Source organism: Ptychodera flava, chromosome 7 (assembly GCF_041260155.1).
Source record: "Ptychodera flava strain L36383 chromosome 7, AS_Pfla_20210202, whole genome shotgun sequence".
Taxonomy (NCBI): Eukaryota; Metazoa; Hemichordata; class Enteropneusta; family Ptychoderidae; genus Ptychodera; species Ptychodera flava.
This window is the reverse complement of record NC_091934.1, coordinates 39,154,156-39,175,779: the sequence shown is the minus strand read 5'-3', so window position 1 is coordinate 39,175,779 and position 21,624 is coordinate 39,154,156. Positions and strand designations below refer to the sequence as shown.

Genomic DNA, 21,624 nt, shown 5'->3' with positions numbered 1-21,624 from the left:
TTCTTTCACGTGTTACCTTCGCTTAGAGTCGTGGTCTTGGACAAGCTGGCGGACTTTCTCCTGTTTCTGAGTAAACTCATGGTGACCGCTGGCATCGGCGTCATTGCGTACTTCTTCTTCGCGGGCAAAGTCACGTGGTATGATGAGTACTTTGCCAGGCACCTGGGCGATTTTCCGTCACTCAATTACTTCTGGGTCCCAATTGTGGTAAGTACTTAATGTCGCCTCCTTAATGCCAGTGCCAGCCCTGTGGAAGAGATTTACTTTGTGGACAAGAGCCTGAGAGGCAAAAAGACAGTCGATAAAGAAAATTATAACCGGGGATGTTTTACAAGTGAAAGTTCTATTCCTAACAAAATAAACTTGGAGGTGAAACGAAACATGTTCGGAACAGCCCTCCTGCTGCGATTTAGCAATTTTACCCAGTTACTATTTTCCAGGCCTACTTCCATGGCACTGTCCGTCCTCGCCGTGTCTCTCCCCGTTTGGAAAAGCTCTAAATAGTCCTCTCCCAAAGACATAGCTTCCCGCTCATAACTTTGCATTCCCTCGCAAACAACCTATTCAGACTCCGTCTACCTGCCTCTTTGCCGGGTCTCCCTCTGAACAGATGAAACTTTCTCTCCGCTCTCCAAAATAGGCATAAACACATTGTGCTATCGTCAACATGCCCTGCGGAAATAGAGTTGGTCGGTCAGAAACTCATTCTTATTTTGTTCATTTGGGTGTGACCCATATATGGGTTGCATTTTGGTAGGTCGAAAACACATTTTATTTGGGTTAACCACTTGTGAACGTCATTTACAGCGAATAGCTCGGTTTATTTTCCGTGAAACAACCACTTGAAGAAAGGTTAATTCAAATATCTTCCATATTTGATAGACAGCTATCTTAATGTTAGTGCTTTGAAACGGAAAGGAGCGAGGCAAAGACAACAAATCATTTTCATAACTTAAACCGACAAGGAGACAGAATACGACGCCCTTATCGGTCATAAATCTATAGAAAGAGGCAACAGGAAGAAACGGATTGGACATTTTGTGAACGAAATCGTAAGGGAGCCTTCAGTAATTACAGGGGCTGAGCCGAAGAATTCGGCGCACACCTGCACAGTAAAATGTGACCCTCCCCTATCCTCTTGTCTAAAATGTTACCCTGTCTGACATTCTAAAACTTGACCCTCCCTAAAATACTGCAGTATTCTCCCAAGGAGAAATGTTGATTCACTATATACATGGAAGTCTGTGAGAAAGCTATTAACATTTTTTCTGATATAAAGCTGACAATATCTGTGCATTTATAGACGTTTGATAATTGAATAATTGACACTTTACCACCTGTCCCGTATGTTTTTGTCTCTTGTCTTTCATTAGTTTTAACTGTTCAAGGTGTTTAATGTAGATATCACTGCATCTTCTTTGCTTGTGAAGCTTGTCGATTATGTGTATGACTGTATTTAAAAGAATCGGTGTATTTCGTCGGTGATTTCCTACTCGGGATATGTCACCATAAAATCTCTGGCCGTAAAATAAGCTTCTGTTAAAAGTGACCCTCCCTCAAGATAGGTTTATAAAAAGTGACCCTCCTCCTTGGACAGTTTTCTAAAAAAGTGACCCTCACCCAATTCCATCAGCCCAACCCCCTGTAATTACTGTAGTCTCCCCAGATGTTGACTTCATATGACTCACATTATTTCTTAGTAATGCATGGATGTCATAATTATTCTTTTCAGGTTGTCTGCGTACTGACATACATGATAGCATCGGTGTTCTTCAGTGTGTACAGTATGGCAATAGACACCCTATTTCTGTGTTTCTGTGAGTATTTCATGCGTCACCTCAAGAAATCATTAAGGTAGTATGCTCCCCGAAAGTGAAAGTCTTAAACTTTTGCTCAAACTTTCTTTAAGGAAATTTTAAACCATTCTCTGACCAAATCAAAGAAATCAAGCGCCATCGTGCAAAGTTTGGTACTGAGAAACAAATTACATTTGGCGATGCTTGAAATTCAAAATGGCCGACATCCCTGTTTAGTCTAGGGAGAAAAATAAAATTTTCAAAAAATAAAAATTTTTCGTACTCCAAGACCTTTAAAATGAGCAATGACAAGTCGTAGATAAAAAAGGAATTGTAAAGATTTGAAAGTCCTAATGTCCGTCCCCAAGGCGCATTCTACCCTCATGCGATTCAGAAAGCAGCCATGTGACGTCAAACCTCTTTGATTCCAGTTTTCTCGGTCAATTCATACAGTTCCTTACTATTTCGTTTTAATGAGCTTGGTAGCAATAAACGCATATACGAGGACCAAACCTTTCAGAACGGAGGGTTACGAAGGGTCAGCATAAATGGTCAGACAAAACTGCATTGTATATTCTTGACAGTGCATCAAATGCTACCACACTGTAATGATGGTATCGAAAATTGTCTGCTTTCCGCACGAAAGGGGTCTATTACACATAGATCTAAGAGATTGGAATTGTATAGCCCCCTCCCACGACAAAAAAGCAGATTATGGTACAAAGCTTCGAGAATAACAAAACTAAAATTAGTTCAAATACAAAGTAGTTTCATACATCTTCGCAACCCCCAGACACATCTATCAGTCTGAAGATTGCAAAGGTGTATGGAACTTATGTTACAGATATTATTAAGAACTGAAATCATCCTCACTTCCTATTTATGTTTCCATGCATAGTTCATATAGTGAGTAAGCCGGACGTGCCTACAAACACACACCAACTAAAACACGCGGGAGAGACACATTCACAGTTCACAGTTAACGTGATAACTTTTCATATTTTGTTGAATTGTTTCTATAATGAACTTTTCACAGTGGAAGACCTGGAGAGAAACGACGGTTCCGCAGAGAAACCCTACTACATGAACAAAGAACTGAGAAATATCGCCGGGGTGAAGAACAAAGTGAAACGCTACAAACTTTGAAAAAGGAAGCAGACGTTATGTGTGGCAAGGCGTATAATGCTCTTACAAATTCAATAGAATGTCAAAGTTCAAAGTGCATAGTATTTTACCTTTCAAGGGGACAGTCAAAGTTTGATATCTTGCCAATGACACAGTCTTTTATCTTATACAGTGGAGTATTTTTCATTTTTTCCACTATCGAAAGTATACTTTTTTTAGCTTTCAATATATGAAAAACACGCTTGATATTGGGTTACTATTTGTCTAGTGATCATAGTCTTTTCAAGTCTTTTTAAGCTGTATAACTAGGTACAAAGATACGTTCAAATATGTGATGCTGATATAATTTGAAAAAAACTCCAAAAAGGTGTACGTCGGGCTGACTTGAGTATTTCTTAAGAAATACCAAACCTTAATTGACAGCTTGTTATACGAAAGTATAACTGCTTTTTTATTTAGAGGCTATACACATTTTATAGATAAACAGGCTGACATAGCAATTCTACACGTGACATGTCAAATTTTTATGACTTATATAAGAAAAGAAAAGTACAATAAACAAAAAAATGCCACACAGAAATAAAACTTATCTTTCATGTCAGTTGTCAAAATGGAGGGAATAAAAAATCAAAACAACAAAAATTTGTTCCAATCATATGAATTTGTAATTTTCGATTGAAACCAGGCCATTTCAAGTCTTGTGTTTGTTTTTGTGTTGGTATTTATGTATGCACGGTTTTCAGTAGAATGTTTTTCAGACGAAGAAATGTATTTAAATGCGTAAAGGCCAAGCGGGAAGAGTATGAGAGGGGCAATATGATTTCCATGTCCAGGACGACATTGAAAATATTTGACAAATTTTGATGTCGTTTGGTGAAAGAGACAACAGCAAAGACAAGATACATCAGATACATTAGCACTCAGTATTAATAACAAATTACTGTTATAATTACGATACTATGAGGAAATAAAACAAATGGTTGAATCAAATGAAAGTAAATTCACTTGGGACAGGTTTTCCAAACCTGTTTGTAGTGCTCCATGTTCATTCTAACACTCGCCATATTCACGAAAGCGAATAAAAAGTCCTGAGGGGGAAAACTTTTGGATGTACAGTAACCTTTTTAACTTGGAACTGTGACGAGCCCAAAGATGTATTAATAGGTGAACATAACAAAATCTAGATTGCCCTAAATGTGAGTTGAAACTCATTCGAATCGGTTTTAGTCAATAAACCAAGTACCCACGGAAAAAATTGCTGTTTATCGAAAAGCTCACCACCCCTTACAAATAATAACCAGTCCCACATGCACCCATCAAGACACGGCCACTCTTCCATCATTCTACAGTGAATTGAAGTTAAGACGATTCGTTCTTCGAGTCAACCCAGTGCTTATGCAATTTTGCAGAAGGAAAATTTTAACCATTAAAACATGGTTTGATAGTAATATTCAGTGTTCCACTGTAAACTTCACCAACACAGACAGAGACCAAAATATGTTCTTTTCTGAAAGATCATCTCGTGGTCGTTTCATCTCACGTAGAGAAATCATGCTGCCATGTGCAATTTTGACCAATAATTCAAAAGCAGGGGAACCTGTCTGAGTCCTGACTTACGCTACTCAAAATAAATACATGTGGCGACTCAGTGGTGACCTAAGTAAACCCAGAGTTAACCTAGACCACCTTAGGGTCCCCTTATCTCAAAGTGTGCTTCCATATGCAAATATGGCTACTACACCTGGGCAGTCACAAGGGATCTAGGATGGTCTCTCCTGTGCTACCTAAGATGGAAAATTTTCAATAGCTTTCGACTTTTGATCTGGACATATGGCAGTTTAATGAACAGCGATTAGTTTATTCATAGGCAATTTGGTGCAGTTTGAGTTTAATTTGGCATTATCAAACGTAATTTATGATTGAAAAGTAACTAAACCAACTACGTCCAGAGTTTGAAGGCTAAAAATACCGCTATATCTGTGGTCACGGTGATTTTGCATAACTTTTACGGCGTTGTAAGTTTCGCCAGTTTAATATCATAGAAACTGACACTACAAACAATTTCATAATATAATATGAAAATCCCAAAACAAGTCAAAAGATTTTATAAAATTTATCACACGCATCAAAAGAATGATTACGCTTATTACGATATTATTATTATTTTAGAATATCACATTACTATCACCATATAGTTCTTATTAATTTGTGTTTGACTCTGCGTTTGTCATAAGAACCAATATTTTATGCTCCAGATACCAACCAAGTTATTTAGGTCAAAATTTGACGGAACACCATAAATGCTTATTATAAATAATCCAGATCTCTATATGGCGCTAATAACTGCTTTATTCATGTGAAATATTTTAATTCGTAAAACCAATAAATTTTGGCAGCGGCTGAAAGTCTTTGACAAATATCAATCATGTCAAAACACGCCTGTGGATGATGGTTCTAACGCGAAAACAAACTGTCGACAGCCGCTTGTGCCTTTGTGGTGTTATGTTATTCATCTGACATATATTGGCAAGGGTTCTTTGCTTTAGATCAAAATCTCATAATTTGTCATGTATTCGTTGCTTGACATGGAGGCTCTAAAATATTTACCGCCGGCCGATTTTCAAGTGTTTGTGTCGACAATTCAGACTTTAGCGCGATCCAGGGTGGTGCCTCTTGTGCTTTGCTAAACGAGACGTCCTACCAAAATTGGGATTTCCCCGTCGAAATTCCTCATCAAATTTACCATTTTGCCGAGTCGCGATCTGAAGATTACTTGAAGGAACAGTATTGGGAAAAGGTTTCCGACAAAAATCCCCCGAGTGAAAATGGTCTGCAATTTGCTCGGAGAGGCGGCTCGAGCCTGCGGCTTTCGGTTATGGTAAAGCATATTACACGGTACTTCAGTGTCGTCACAGTGGCTACGTCGGTATTTTAGGCACAGAAAACGAGGGTGTGTTTACGGTCCAGCGTGAAAACTGTTCGGATTAATCACGTACGGCGTATGGCAATAGATCCTATTTCCTACTTTGCTCTGATTTCAGTGCGTATAGTAGTGAACCATTCCCACTGTATGTATATGTCTATCTGTCTTTATGTATGCTCACATGCATTATTTAAAGCAGAGTTTTTGTTTTCCTTGTCTGGTTTCCTTGTCTGTGATAAATTACCTCATGTGCATTTCAGTATGCGTCAATCTGTCTTTATCTAAACCACGGCTTATTTCGTCTTTCATGCCCTGCTATCAAACGCCAAGATTTGATGTTTATACCAATTAATAAAAGACAACGGCACGGCCTCACTCATACAAAGTAGATCTGTCAAGTATCCCTGAAAGCGTATCTGTCTGCGCATAGACTGAAAGATTCGGCCGCGCATGGTCTTCGCCATCTCCAACCCAGGCTGAGTTTTGTTTTGGTAGAGATAGACATATCCGCGACTCACTCTTTCAGGCCTATCTGCGCATGTGAAGAGCATAAATTATCGATATCGTATTAAGAATATGATTCAAATTAGAAAAGTCATCTTTGCACACAGAAGTGAATCTGTCATACAATGGCAAGTTCTTGTTAGCACAGCGCGTTACTCAACACAGATGATATTCGTCAACTAATGGTTTCTGGACAAAGACCACTTCCCGATGACTAATCGTTTTCCATTTATAGATAACTTAGCTTCCAGTGAATTAATCCGTCAGTATTTGAACATGAAAATGTCCTTAATCAAGCCAATGATTTGGACAAGTGCGGTTTTGTCCTGCAGCCAACCACATGAATGAATTTAACCTGCAAAAATAAGAGGAAACGTCACATGCTTCCATTAAAATGGGATTTTCTCGAACAGTAATTACGCAAAACGATGACAAGTTTCTGCTACACAACAACAGCGATAGCTTCGTACAATAGCATCACTTCAGGGTTCGCGACACCGAGTCTTTCTCCTGGACTTGCTCCAAGTCTGTGGGCATGTAAACATCTCAAAACAAAGTAAATTGAACGTGCAAACGTCAGCAGACGGTCGCGTTAGTGGCAGGCGGTTACCTAGATCGTGGGGTGGGCCAGCCAGTAAATGCTGCCAAGACAAGCCAAGCGACCGGGGCCAGTCTCCCTTTGTCCCTTACAAGCATTGTGTACCAACCGTTGCCTGACTCTATTTTACTTATGCCATGCAAACAATTGGCCTTTTATTATCAGTGTACCGTATGTACAGGAACGAGGGAAACTGTAATTAAATATGCCTCAATATCTTCAAGTAAGGCCTTCACAGAATATTGGTCTCACTTCATGTTTATCACCACACGATTTGCAATGTTTATACATATTCTTGCAATTCTAGTCACAATTGCTTGAACCGTGAATTCGAAGTCTGTCTGAACTAAAGACGCTAGAGTTTTGTTTTTCAAAAATCACTTATTTATCTGACAGTAAACGGCGCATGAATTTGAATCTTGGGAAGCACAAACCCAATTTACGGAGATATTACGCGTGCAGACAGTGGTTTGAAAATTAGTAAAACAACGGGGCATTGACCGTGAATCTAAAAATCTTATTTTGCACTCCCCGAGACGTGTAAAGAGTAAAAACGACGTCAGTACTAGTATGTCTGCCTATGTAGATTTGTTGGTTTTGACATTTTGACCTTAGAGACGTGCCAGAAAGGGTAAGTGGATTAATATTGCCCCATGCTGTACACGATCAAGCCTTAAAATATCGAAACACCAAGCGTGTCACTGAACCATGGCAGCAGGCATCGTTTCTTACAGTAAACGCCAAGCCGATTCAGTCTCGGTCCAAATTTATCAAATGACCGGCGTTCCATAAATTTGACGGACTTGCCACAAGTGTAGAATAATATTCCCTTGCGATTAACAGCTTCCGAATAGATCTGCTGTCGTCACACATACATGTATTATGATTGCATGGTTTTCACACGTGTAGAGTTACCATGGTGTCAGTCGTTACTTGCTTGGTATCGGCTGTGGTGATTTTGTCTGTTTGTGCACGTATGAATGCATTTACGAGTGGCTATTTCTGTAGAATGTAAAAAGGTGTACGGTACAAAAATACTTAACATATATATTCATTATAATATGCGCTCTGGCCGTAAAAGGGTGATGTTGTCACGCCAGTCGTCAGAAGCTCTTACATCGACCTCGCGCAGCGGTCATTAGCAAAACAATACCACAATTAATTCATTGGCCATTCACTCACCTGTCGATAATCACGTGACCGCTTGGGTGAGGCTGAAATCGAAATCGGGTCGTCCATTGACATCTGCTAGGGCTACTCCTGTCAAAGGGCACCGTGTTCCCGTGAAAGCCGGCCGATAAACTTCAAGGGAAAATAGCAGTCGGGCTCTGCTCATCGCGATATCGTTCAAGGTGAGTAACGGAAATAGTTGAAGTCTGCCACTGCAACAGAAAGCGCAAATTTGCAAAATGCAAATGACTTACTGTTCCAAAGACCTGGTCTTTGTAAGTAACCTCTCGCTGCTACTGTTGTGTAAGCGTGGTGTTTGAATTCGACATTCAGTCGCGTGTATGGTATCACTGGACTGGCGCTTTCCTTATAGTCCGGACAATATGGCCGACGAAATAACCATTTCTTCCGTACGATTTTAAATTCACAGAAAAAATTTTTGAGTCGTTCACTGATAAGGGGGGAAGGGCGGCCGCGCCATTCGTCAGCCAAAACAAGCTCAGGTGTGACTTTCATTATCGTCATTCTTAAATGTAATATTGTTACACGTTATTCCTAAGACTGCAAATTTCATTATCCATCAAAGATGTCTCGCGCGATTGCGAAATTTTCTACTTTAATTACTAATGACAGCCGTTAATCAACATGAACGATCATAAGGTGTGGTATTACCCTGAGTGTTCCTTCGCCACTGGCGTACCACGGTAGCCAACCATTCAGCATCACTTTCACTCTTTGGTTACATAATTGCCCTTTCTATTTTGACTACGCGCTTTGTGCCGTCACCACAACAACTTGAAGTCCTCCAAGCCAGGGACAAAAGAAGGTAATTCTAATATTTGCTCACACCGGCTGTGTAAAATCACAGTTGCCATGGGGACCACGCGCTAATTGCGAAGTCCAACCACTTGGTGATATTACGTAACAGTTTAAATAAGTGATTCAGTTTTTTCGAATTAAAATCAGTACCCTACGGCACCATGAATATATATTAAATTTAGTTTATTTTCATACACTTCTCATACAACGTTGGTCTCAAAATCTGAAAAGTACAGCTGCATATTTTAGAAAGTAGTCTGTCGCCCGACATATCCACCATTCCCCTCCCCTCCCCTCAATCCAGTTAAGTGATCGGCAGAGAGAAATACTTATTGTGTCTGTTTCCCAAAACATAAAGCATAACAATAGCTTACATGGAAGGGGAATATTCAAATTATTGGAGTCATTGTTCCGACGTTGAGGTACTAGACGGAGTGATCAGCATATGAAAGCATGTTGACATGCTAATGCCTTGGTATGCAGTCTCGGTTTGGTACACGTATGGAAGTAGCATGCATGAGCTTCGCCACTGTGTATTTTGAATAACCGATATCTAAATATATAACCGATGAAAACACACAGCTGTTTAAAAAAATGCTTGAATGAATAAATATTTCCTTACAACACAGCTATGGGTGGAGACGACAAAATAGAGGACAACTTTTATATTACACAATAATCTACGGTGTCAGTGATCACAAAAAATGCGAAAAGAGGTTGTTTGTCGAACTGTTGACTGAAAGATTTGTTTTTCTCTTTCTCTTCCAGTCCCGCGGTATATTTAGCAGTTGCTAAAGAGAACGTGTCCCAAGATGGCGGACCCAGTGACACAACAGCCAGGGCAACCTGCGCAATACACGGCACCCCCTCCGGTAATTCATCTTTCTTACTATGGTAGTATGCACCTCGAAGGTGAAAGACTTCAACCTTTCTTAAACTTTCCTTAAATGAAACTTTCAACCATTTTCAAATCAAGAATAAACATCAGTGGTCACCGTGCAAAGTTTGTAGTGCTTAGCCATGGAGCTACCTCCATTTCTAGCTCCATGGGTTAGCCAATATTTACCGAAATCAGAAATGGCTGCCATCAGGTGTTAACATTATGGAGAAAAATCAAATTTCCGATTTTTTGAAAAACTAATGCGGTCAAAGGGTTTCTCACTCCAAGAGCATCAAAACGAGCCCAAATAAGTGATTAATCAGAAAAGAATTGTAAAAATTTGAGCGTCTAAATATCTATCCCTGAGGCACCTTCTATCTCAATGGTACATTCCTGTGCAAGAATGACTCTGGCGGTCCTCCAAGTGTTGTGACACGAAACAGTTACGTCACTGAGCTTCTGATTTCCGGTCAACCAATTACATGTACAGATGTGTGAATTTAGTTACACTTTGCAAGTTCTAAGTCATGTGAGAAAGATAATGGTAAATTATTTAACCCTTTTCCTGCCAGATAGTATCACTTCCCCATCTGCCAAGTCAGTTAAAAGCGGTATTAGGCCAAAATCATTTGTATTTTCACCCACTTGGCTTGGTATGTTATAGCAGCTTTAGTCTGTAAAAATCATGTTTACAGTATTTCTGTCTTCAGGTACCTTCAATTCTTCAAGTCATTGTTAAAATGCATTATTTTGGACATGTTTTACTTTATTAATTTTAACCAACTTGACCTAATGGTGAAATATGAACTTGGCAGGAAAAGGGTTAATGAGTTCACTAACTGACACATGTATGACAATACGAAAGATAAACATTAAGTTGTTCATTGTCCTTAACCGTAATTACAAGATCACCTAATTAATTTTCCTTCAGTAAATATTGTGCGATTCGGACTTAACGCATCATTGAGTTGCCCATGGACGCACTCTCTAAATTAATTTTCCTGACCAATGATCAATAAAGTCATTAAAAAGACCACTTTTCTTCATACAAAGCGCATTTTTTGGTAGGGTTGCTTTTCACGTGCCATATAAGAAAACGAATATCGAATTTTTTGCCTGCTAAGTGAGAGCGGTGTAAACCAAATCAAATTATTTACATCAAACATAGTATTACTGGATGGTCTCCTTGATAATTTAGCCAGTGTGCACTGTACAAACACGAATTGCGTCGGCGATACTGTTCGTAGCGATAGTCCTGAACTTGACATATTAATGAAAACTCGATTTCACTTAAATAGGACATGTGTCTGATGTGTTCGCGTCAGGGTGTAGACTTCCAGCCTGGTTCCTCAGACATTTTTTATCCTTCCCGTATTCAGCGTGCAAGTTTTTCTGCGTTATATTCTTCAACAACGGGTCACTGGTAAAATATATCAAATGTGAATTTTTCCGTCGACAGCTTATTTTAAATCTGGACGTCACTCATTCTGGCCGAACGCTTCAAACATTGTTTACATTAATAAATGCATGTGACAAGAATATTTGTTAACATTGGCTAGAAACCCAACAACGAAATCTTATTGACTATAGACTCGTAGCTTCATAAATATGCACAAGCAAACCGGCCTTCAATTGTAACTATAAATTAGAACGCACATCTGGATTTAGTTCATTACTGTGTAGATATTAATTCTACATTTCTAAAACTATATTCAGCTATGATGCAGAAAAAAACGACGCGACGACACGTAAAAACTGATTTCAAACTGCCCTGAGTAACAGTATTACATCGCTCGGTATTCAAGATCAACTTTCAACGCGTGCAACGATATGGTGCGTGTTCAAAGTTGCCCTTCTCAGTCATATTTTTGGAACACACAATGCACCTCTGTGCTATGATGATATTTTGATCCGTCTAGCATATTGATGTGAAATTGACGTAATTATTGACATGCCCGCTTTACCACGCCTTGCAGATCGATCATTACCCCACTTAACAACTATAATTAGCGATCAATTTCTGAGATGATGTGAAAATCATTAGGCTAATGTGATCAGGCAACTCGACCATGGTTGGTGCATAGTAATTAGTACGCGTGACGCATTCAGTTTATCAAGTAACCTCACTCAAACCAATTATTGTTGCTTGAAGTCTTTGTTTGGGAAAATCTTGCATTGAAGGTCATTTTAAATACAGAATTTTACACGGAAGTCATTACCGGTAAGATTTATCAAATAAAAAAACACTACAAGTCGTAAATATGTGAAAATGTAAGGATAAAGTATCTTAGAGTATCTGAAACTCAAGGCAAAGTATCTGTCGGAGAAAATGTCAGACATTCGCAGTATTTGACACATTTAATTCCATGGCGAACAAAAACATGACTGTTTGCGCATTAACATAAATTACGGTTTCTGTGTCGCAACTACAGATTCGAAGTATAAATCAGTCAGTGTTTGTCCTCGTTTCTCGTTAACCGCAATTTCGCACAGCATACTGAGTCAAGCATTTGAATTAGAACTTTACTAAGTTTCGGTTGGGAAGGGTGTGCGCGAACAATGATATGCACCAATTGATTCCAAGCATGTATTAAGATTAATATTTCTGCAAAGACATTTTTTTTCATTCAAGTATCGCACTCATATTTTCTTAATCTAAATTAAAACACAAGCATTCTGTCCCATCACCACTGTGACCGTAAGTGTCGTCCTTTTATGCGAGAAAGTAAGTATGAAGTAAGCATCATTACAAAGTCTGATTTAAAATCCTGTTTTTCACTACACATGCTTTATTCTCGGACGATGGTACAGCCGACTATAGCACAACCAAAACCTGTCGAATGGATGCCTGTGCCGCAAGGTGTATCGGGATGTCCGCCAGGTCTGGAGTATCTCTCTCAGGTGGATCAGCTGCTTGTTCACCAACAGGTGGAACTCCTTGAAGGTGAGTGCGTTATTATGATCTCACATCACCCAGACATGTCTCTGATTAACGGAGTGTTCAGTCACTGTAATTCTGTGATTGATTAATTGATTTACTCACGGACTTGTAATGCATGACGAGTACAGAATCTCTGGCTTGTTACTGCAAAACCGATGTTACGAATACCCCCGTGAAGAAGCCGTTAATATTCAGAAGAGCTCAAGCAAAAACAAAAACCAGCATCTTATGCCATTGAGAGTCAACAGGTCAGTGGTACGTTGCACGTCAAGCAAATATGGCCGAATAATGATCCTTTGATCAGGGTTAAACCCGTTTCTCGGACAATGCACTTGGATATGGAAGAAAAACAACTTCAGAGTTCGATAATCACGCACCTTTTGATTTTATGAGTATTTGTTGGCCTCTATGGACAAGCAATTAGACCTCTGTTTTGCAATACTTGTGCTTTTCTTTGTCCAGAATAAAAAAAAATTATCAACCATTCCCGAGAGAATATTTTTAGTGGTGGGTCGCAATTTTTCGCGCAAGCATTTTTGAAGAATCATGAAATTTCACGCATGGCTTGGGGGAGGGTTACTATTTTTACGCAACTGTTACTAGGCAAGATGTGGTAGATGCATCAGAATTGTAGAATCGCTACTTTATTACTGAAAAAATCGTATCTATGGTAACCATAGTTAGGAGAGACTTTTGAATTTGTGCAAAATATGTACAATGTTATAGAACCTAACGCAGGATATTAACTCATATCGCTAGATGTAATTTGTCTAACTTTGCTGATTTTTTTATTTTATCGTATTATCTTTATTGCTTTATGTGGAACAATGTCATTCTCTTTAGTATAATATCGAGAAAATATCAGAATTATGTATGTTCAGAGGAAAAAACTGATTGTTTTAGCATAATATATGTTAAATCCGCGCTGTAATATTATTGATCGCTGAATGAGAACTGGTGACGTCACGGGTAACTTACGATACAACCATAATCCTATAATTGAAAGTGAATTTTTGAACTTCAGTGTCTACAGATATTCGAAAATGCGTTCTTTTTTTCTGTTTTGTAGTGATGACCGGCTGGGAGACTACAAATAAATACCAAGTTAAGAATAGCATGGGACAGCAGGTTTACTATGCATTTGAAGGTAATGCATATCTTTGTATTTGCAGTTCATATTCGCCCAGTGGCGGCGCCTCAAGCTATGTGTTTGCATTTGAATTATAATACCAAAGAAAATATATTATGCATGATACCTCTCATACTTCACATTAAAAAATACCATTTATTGAAGTTTTTGTTTATCTTTTCATATTGTTCATTTAGTGTCGATGCAGTGGAATTTCTTAGCTATTTTGTTTGCATTTCTTTTGTTTTTATTATCCGTTGTGAGAGCTTTAGTTTGTCACTGTGAAAATCCCCTCATTCCAAGATTAATGAGACGCGGTTATTGTATTGTTCATGTCGGTTTCTTTATTGCACTGTGAGTAAATCTGGTGTATGACAGCAAACGTAGAGTGACTTCCCAATAACGAAGTCAAAACTGGAAACACGAGTGTAGCTTATTATGTTAATGAGTATGCAACGAATGAGGCTTTCGGCAGGGCAAACATAAACACGCTGAAGTGTTAGAGCCTTCATCTCGACACAGAGCAATTGCCATTCAAGAAGATTTTCTTACTCGGACTTTGTTTCATTTCACTCAAAATGCACGAACATAATACGTTGATTTCCAAGTGTCACAACGCACGTGCGACATCGTATTGTTAGGGAAATGCATTCTTATGTGACAGTGAGGATTTCAGTGTATTTTGATTCGGTCAGCTGTTTAAGAAACAGACATCGATCAAGGCCAGCCACAGGCCATGAATCATAATAGCTAGTCATGTGGTTAGACGTCTCGAATTGCAAGGAAATCCGCTAAAAAAGAAACCCCAAATATATAAATAAATAAAGAAATTAACTAATTAATTAATAAGTGATTGCAAACCCATGATTAATGGATGACATGCTAATCATTTATGTAGATTGTCGTTATTTTAAAGGTAAAATCCGCCTCGAGCCAGGGGGACAGATATTCGGACTCCCAAACTTCTACCATTCTTTTCTGATCTCGTGGGGATCATTTTAAAGCTCTTGAAGTGAGAAACTATTACTTTTTCGAAAATCGACAATTTTCTTCCCGATAGAGTTAACACAGGGATGGAGGACATTTTGAATTTCAAAAATCAATAAATCTTATTTACTTCTGTAGTTACAAGATGACAGCTGATTTTTATTCTTTAAGTTAATTTGATAACAGAATGGTTGAAAGTTTCATTGTGGAAAGTTTGAGCAAAAGTTTATGTCTTTCATTTTCGAGGCGCATACTACCTTAAATGGCGTATTATGCGGGAACATACTAATAAACGTGATACACAATACTCTCATTGATTAATTCCTTTCCATGTTATATACAGAATCGGAGGTGTGTATGCGGCAGTGTTGTGGACCACAGAGAGGCTTCACCATGCACATCACAGATAACATGCAACAGGTAAACAATTTGTCCTTCAATGTTTTCTTTTATGAATATCGAGCAAAAAAAATAACCTCTGTTCTAAAGTTATTAAGTTTTGTCATACACTGTTGTGTTAATTACATGTATACGAGGTAGTCCTGTCTTGGAAGGAGGCTTCAACAAATGTAGATTGAAAGATCCGTCGCTCCAGGGCCCGCTCTGAGACGGAGGTGAGGGGAGCGTAGAGAGCGCCCTCGAGCGACGGATCTTTCAGTCTACTACAAATTGAGCCAAATAAGATTATCAGATACGATTTCAGCTTTTCATGTACAATCTACCTCCCCTGATTAATGCATAATTTTGTGTTCATCGACTTTTAAAACTGTTTTAAGAAGTAGTTTTATTGAATGAGCTCGCATGTCAACATGATCAGCTTTAAAGATTATAAAAGAAAATCATTAGATTTGGCGCAAGCACTATAAGCAGACATTACGGTGTATGATTTATTTCGCAACAACTTGCTGTCGTCAATTTTAAACCCCTTTATAAATCATGCGTTCGCATACAGTACCCAATGATATAGCAGACTTGAATCCCAGTGTACAGGTTTAAACAACTCACACAAACATTTAGGAGCCCCATGAATAATTTACAGTATATCTTGTTCATTAAAACAGGAGGTTATTCGTGTAAATCGCGAGTTCAAGTGCTGTGCTGGTTGCTGTTGGTGTGCCAATGCCGATTGCTGTGCTATGGAAGTGGCCGTCGAGGCTCCTGTGGGTACCGTCGTCGGTTACGTCAGACAAGCGTGAGTGTCCGTTCTATCGTCTAAGGCTACCGTTGCCAAACTTATTATTAGCTTTTAGTTTTGGAGACAGTTGCTGTGAAAAGAGGCTTGTTATTGCCGTAGGCTTGAATCACTGAATGCCAATTACGTGTGACATACTCGATCAGTGGGCAGGTACGATGTCACACTATTAATAAAAGTCATTAACTAGACTACCATTACTTCACGATTCCCTGCTATCTTGTTCATGTATGAGACTTGTTTATGGTATCTTCACATCTAAAAGTCCCTCATAATATATTTTAGCCCAAAATTGGAACTATATGCCCGAGGGTAGGTGACCATTTGCCCGAGTTATAAGGGCAAATGGTCTTCTGCCTCGAGGGTGCGTAGTCCCTTATTTTGGCTATAGTGTTTTTAAAACTTGCCCCTCTTACATAGTTTTCACTCCAAATATTTCGGTTTACATACAAATGACAATTGTATGTTTTATTTCCGTGTGAAAGGAAAATCTGGTGAACAATTAGAACGATTTTCATCATCGAACGGTGCACTGATATATTTAATCACTTTATTGGGCTTATCGATTTTTTTTACGCATTATGTTGTAAACAGATCATTTATATGTAAAATATGTAATTTAATCATTTTAAGTCTGAAAATTGTCAAGCTGACAATGGTTTCGGTTCACTTTCAGTTTGATGATGACTATGCAAGCCGCGACATCATCAATAAGTTACCGTTGAATCCTATGGAGCGAACGACGCTCGATATTAAATGCAGTATTACTCCTTCACAATTTGCACGTTCAGGTTTACCTGTAGCTTGCATACATGAATGAATAAATGAACAATGAAAAGATGTGAGTGACCATTTCAGAAGTACTGTGGCAGCGAAGGTGAAAGTGGACTTAATATTCATGTCTTCCTAAATATCTGTGATTTACAGACAGAGCGGTTGGTCTCCCAAATACGATATCTTGGATGGCAATAGAGAAACCATTCTGAGAATACAAGGCCCTTGCTGTATATGTCAGGGTGTGTGCTGCACTTGGGACCAAGAGTTCAAGGTAAAGATCATATCTATTTCTGAATTTGAGGAAATGTATCGTGTAGTGTAGTGTAGTGTAGTGTAGTGTAGTGTAGTGTAGTGTAGTGTAGTGTAGTGTAGTGTAGTGTAGTGTAGTGTAGTGTAGTGTAGTGTAGTGTAGTGTAGTGTAGTGTAGTGTAGTGTAGTGTAGTGTAGTGTAGTGTAGTGTAGTGTAGTGTAGTGTAGTGTAGTGTAGTGTAGTGTAGTAAAGTGTAGTGTAGTGTAGTGCAGTGCAGTGTAGTGTAGTGTAGTGTAGTGTAGTGTAGTGTAGTGTAGTGTAGTGTAGTGTAGTGTAGTGTAGTGTAATGTAGTGTAATGTAATGTAGTAAAGTGTAGTATAGTGTAGTTCAGTGCAGTGCAGTGCAGTGCAGTGCAGTGCAGTGCAGTGTAGTGTAGTGTAGTGTAGTGCAGTGCAGTGCAGTGCAGTGTAGTGTAGTGTAGTGTAGTGTAGTGTAGTGTAGTGTAGTAAAGTGTAGTATAGTTCAGTACATTGTAGTGTAGTGTGTACAGTGCATTGTAGTGTAGTGTAGTGTAGTGTAGTGTAGTGTAGTGTAGTGTAGTGCAGTGTAGTGTAGTGTAGTGCAGTGTAGTGTAGTGTAGTGTAGTGTAGTGTAGTGTAGTGTAGTGTAGTGTAGTGTAGTGTAGTGTAGTGTAGTGCAGTGTAGTGTAGTGCAGTGCAGTGCAGTGTAGTGCAGTACAGTGTAGTGTAGTGTAGTGTAGCGCAGTGCAGTGCAGTACAGTGCATTGCATTGCAGTGAAGTGGAGTGGAGTGGAGTTTGGTGTAGTGTTATGAAATGAAATGAAATATAAAGTGATATCATAAAGTGTAATGTAATGTTTTTTTAATTTCATAGGTATTCAGCAAGGATGGGATGACTGAAGTAGGAAAAGTGAGCAAGCAATGGTCTGGATTATTGAAAGAGATGATGACCAACGCTGATAACTTTGGAGTTACATGTAAGTATACCAGATGTTGTGTCTGGAAAAAAATCTATGAGAAGCCTTGTAACGCAATGTTTACTTTTCTAGTTCTATCATTGAATCTGTCAGTTTAAAATATGCCTTTAAAAGGTATATCGTTCCTCTCTGTGCCGTTCTTATCTTTGAAGTGTATATGTAATGAGAAATGTACCAATATTAAATGTAAGAGTTTCATACAATAAAACTTTAGAATAGTGTTAGATATCACCTTTATTCTTTGATGTGATTCAGCACAGCAAAGTTTGGCGCAAGACTTTTTCAAACTGGTTTTAAACTTCTTTGTTACTTGTGTTCTATGTGAAAAATTTTCTGGGGCTTTGACTAGCAAGTTTTGTGCCTTTTTTCTTTCATTTGATGAGCACGTTTTCGAAATAATAAATAATATATTAAAAAAATAAATAATAACTGACTTTACATATACAGGTAGGGTTGAAAGAACAAATTCTGAGCATTTATGCATGCTCAAAGAAGAAATCAAAAGACTAAAATACGAACAACAAAAATACCTACAGTAAAACAATTGTGTTGTATTTTAATGTCCTCGAGGTTGGGTCCCACATTTGCATACTTTGAACGATGTGTTTAGCCTCTTTTAATAATCTCACAACGCTATAATATGATCCGAGTAAAGTTACTTAGTCATCATCGAATAGGTTCTATCCTCTACGAAACAGATATTACTGCTGAAAATCGACTCCCCTTGCGTTGTACCACTTATAAACTCTGACGCTATTCAACTTGCCCAGTACACGGTCTCATAAGTCCCACTTGCGCGAGCGTGAGTAGAGAAACTAAACGGCGCCATCACCGACAGGACTACACTACTTAAAATGCGAAAGTATACCTTTGCCGCAATTTCACAAAAAAATCAAAATTCGCTGAAGTAAAAGCAGCGATTCCGAGGTGCAATTCAACTCTTCTTCCTGACTTAAAACGAATGTACTGTATAAGCTATGCAAAGTTAACGAAGGAAGTTACTGAATCAGATTTAAAATTCCTATTTGGACCCAATTATTAGCGTCGCTGCTATGGCACTTTACGCCAGCAGATGTAGACCGTCTATATTGCCAGGCTTCATAAAAGATACGTCTACCTGCCAATATTTATGCTAACCTCACGGGATAAATAAACTTTGCCCAGGTACCAATGCCTGATAACCATGTACTACGTAAGAGATGAAGAGTTTCTCAGAAGATGATCCCGCAACAATTTTGGTCATTTCTTTGACCGAGCGTAAAAAGACCGGACTTTGAGATGACTATTGTTTGCACTCAGTCACTTATAATGAACTTATCTTCACACTACGTCCGTCCACCAAGCAGCAATAGTTATCTGTTTGATAAGGCAAGCAACTTACGATTCGTATCACGGTGTAATGTAAGCGAGGTTTTGGACCATTCTCTTGCTGACAATATGAACATTGGTAATATGTATAAGTAACGGAGTATTTTCGGAGGTAAACCTTTTCCTCTATTTTCATCTTGTAGTTCCCCTCGACTTGGATGTCAAGATGAAGGCAACAATGCTCGGGGCTGTATTCCTGATCGTAAGTCACAATTTGATCTTTGTCTTGTAACTTGTGTATGTATACAAAGCATGTCATGTCTGGATGACAAAGACAGCTACCCAGAATGAGCATGCTGAAACATCGATAAGTTGTGCAAATTACAGTATGACAGACACCACTATACTTTGGTGAAATTTAAGAGCTTATTGAGTCAGATCTTTTGACCAAGGAGACGGTGGTTGTGAACCACATTCAGTCTTGTTTCTTCGTATATGCCACCATGTACAGTTTAATGGCGTTCCTCCGCAAACATTTTAAATTCCTAAAATCTGTTCTTGTGAATTTTAATGTGTATTTAAACCTGGACTTATTATTATTTTGAAAACATTCTTGAACAACGCACAACTTCAGAACCTGTACCAGATATGTGACGCTTTATGACCCAGTGATTCGAAATGGATTTGGTCCAAATGTAGTAAGTCTTTCAACAAAAGTGTTAAAATCTGCGACATGAGGCAATTGGTATTCTTCGTTTGTTCTTTCCATTATATCTTTAATGACAGAAATGAGGATTTTTCTGTAATTCATCAAAATTAAAATGTTCCATTTTTCTTTTCCAATTGTAGGATTTCATGTATTTTGAAGAGAACAATAATGATGACAACTGAGAAGAGACGAAGACTCCCTGGGACAAATGAAAAGCTAAAAATAAACTTACAAGTGCCAAATGTTACACTGAAACTGAATCGCAAAAGAAGCCAAAAAGTTCACGCGAGGTGAATTTTTTTTTAATCAACACTCTCTCATATAAAAATTACGCAATCGGTCAAAATTCTAATTAATCCACCGGAATCAAGGCCGAGGTGAAAATCGCCATCATTTGACATTATTTTTCTGATTGTAATTTCACTCGAAAAGTTATTATGTTTTTACGATAACGCACGGATTAAGGCCAGTGAATAATCCCCATTGATGATGAAGTCAAAAGGTTATTTGTATAAACATCAATACTTACTGGTATACTATGCATAAATCAATCCAATTCATCATGGGTTGTTATTTCACTTTTTTTGCTGTCGTTTGGAGTCACGGTTGGTCATCGTTTTGGCCTGAGCCCACTAACATTTTGTTAATGTCTGTACCAAAAGAATCCATACAGATGGGCTTTCAGTCTATTATCGATACATAATATTTTGTACCAGTGATTTAGTTTGTGGCGCCACTTTGGCATCTAAATTGTTCATACTTACACCAGGAAAGAGGAAATAATCCATATAGAGTCCGCGAACAGATAGACAAGAACATAATGTCAAAAGATAGCACTTTTGCATCTTTCGCCAAGCAACGTTTGCAGTGGTCACACTGTTTATAGGTCTTTGTGAAAAGAAATCTAGCATATAGTTAGTTATGAACCACAATAATGTACCTATAATCAAAAGATAATATATGATCGCATATATACTAGCACATTGTATTATATGAATATGTTTGTGTGGTTAGCATTTAGGAACAACAATCCTTCCATAAAGTATGAATAGATGATATCCTTTATGTTTTTCGTCTGTGAATTAGATAATTTGTAGTTATTACACACTTGCAATATAAATATGGGATCTCTTTCATCGGAGAGAATTTTTTTACAAGAACTGACATTGTTTTATACTTCCGTTTACACTTAAATAATAGTTAACTGATTCATATATATATATATATATATATATATATATATATATATATATATATATATATATATATATATATATATATATATATATATATATATCCCTAATGACCCCAAATGACCATTTGATGTAAACTACATTAAAGTTTAGAAGTGAAAAGTCCTCTAGTCTGTTAAAGCCTACTTTCATAAGTGGAAAAAAGACACTTTAAAATGGTAAATTTATCTTGTTGGATAACTGTCACTTTTCTCATCCTTATCCTTTAGCAATATGGTCATTTCTTTGATGAAATAAACTAGTTCATATACCACTTTTTTAGTTA

General features: G+C 38.1%; 2 protein-coding genes and 1 long non-coding RNA gene across 3 annotated transcripts in view; 2 read left to right on the top strand and 1 right to left on the bottom strand.

The window, feature by feature from the left end:
* The window catches only part of LOC139137509 (choline transporter-like protein 2), a 25,801-nt gene extending 21,880 nt beyond the window's left edge, over window positions 1-3,921 (top strand). The window contains 3 exon segments of the mRNA XM_070705661.1: window positions 27-207; window positions 1,733-1,817; window positions 2,833-3,921. Of these exon segments, the coding sequence (XP_070561762.1) occupies window positions 27-207; window positions 1,733-1,817; window positions 2,833-2,942 (376 nt within the window). The 3' untranslated portion in view covers window positions 2,943-3,921.
* LOC139137511 (uncharacterized) lies at window positions 130-8,943 on the bottom strand. The gene is made up of 3 exons (XR_011553400.1): window positions 8,789-8,943; window positions 8,129-8,328; window positions 130-247 (listed from the first exon to the last, which is right to left on the bottom strand). It is a non-coding gene; the product is annotated as an uncharacterized lncRNA (long non-coding RNA).
* LOC139137510 (phospholipid scramblase 1-like) lies at window positions 8,138-21,624 on the top strand. Its single transcript, XM_070705662.1, has 10 exons — window positions 8,138-8,298; window positions 9,704-9,807; window positions 12,627-12,759; window positions 13,826-13,903; window positions 15,216-15,292; window positions 15,934-16,064; window positions 16,992-17,112; window positions 17,987-18,089; window positions 19,601-19,659; window positions 20,247-21,624. The coding sequence occupies exons 2-10, from the start codon at window positions 9,748-9,750 to the stop codon at window positions 20,286-20,288; spliced, it is 804 nt and encodes a 267-aa protein (XP_070561763.1). The 5' UTR covers window positions 8,138-8,298; window positions 9,704-9,747; the 3' UTR covers window positions 20,289-21,624.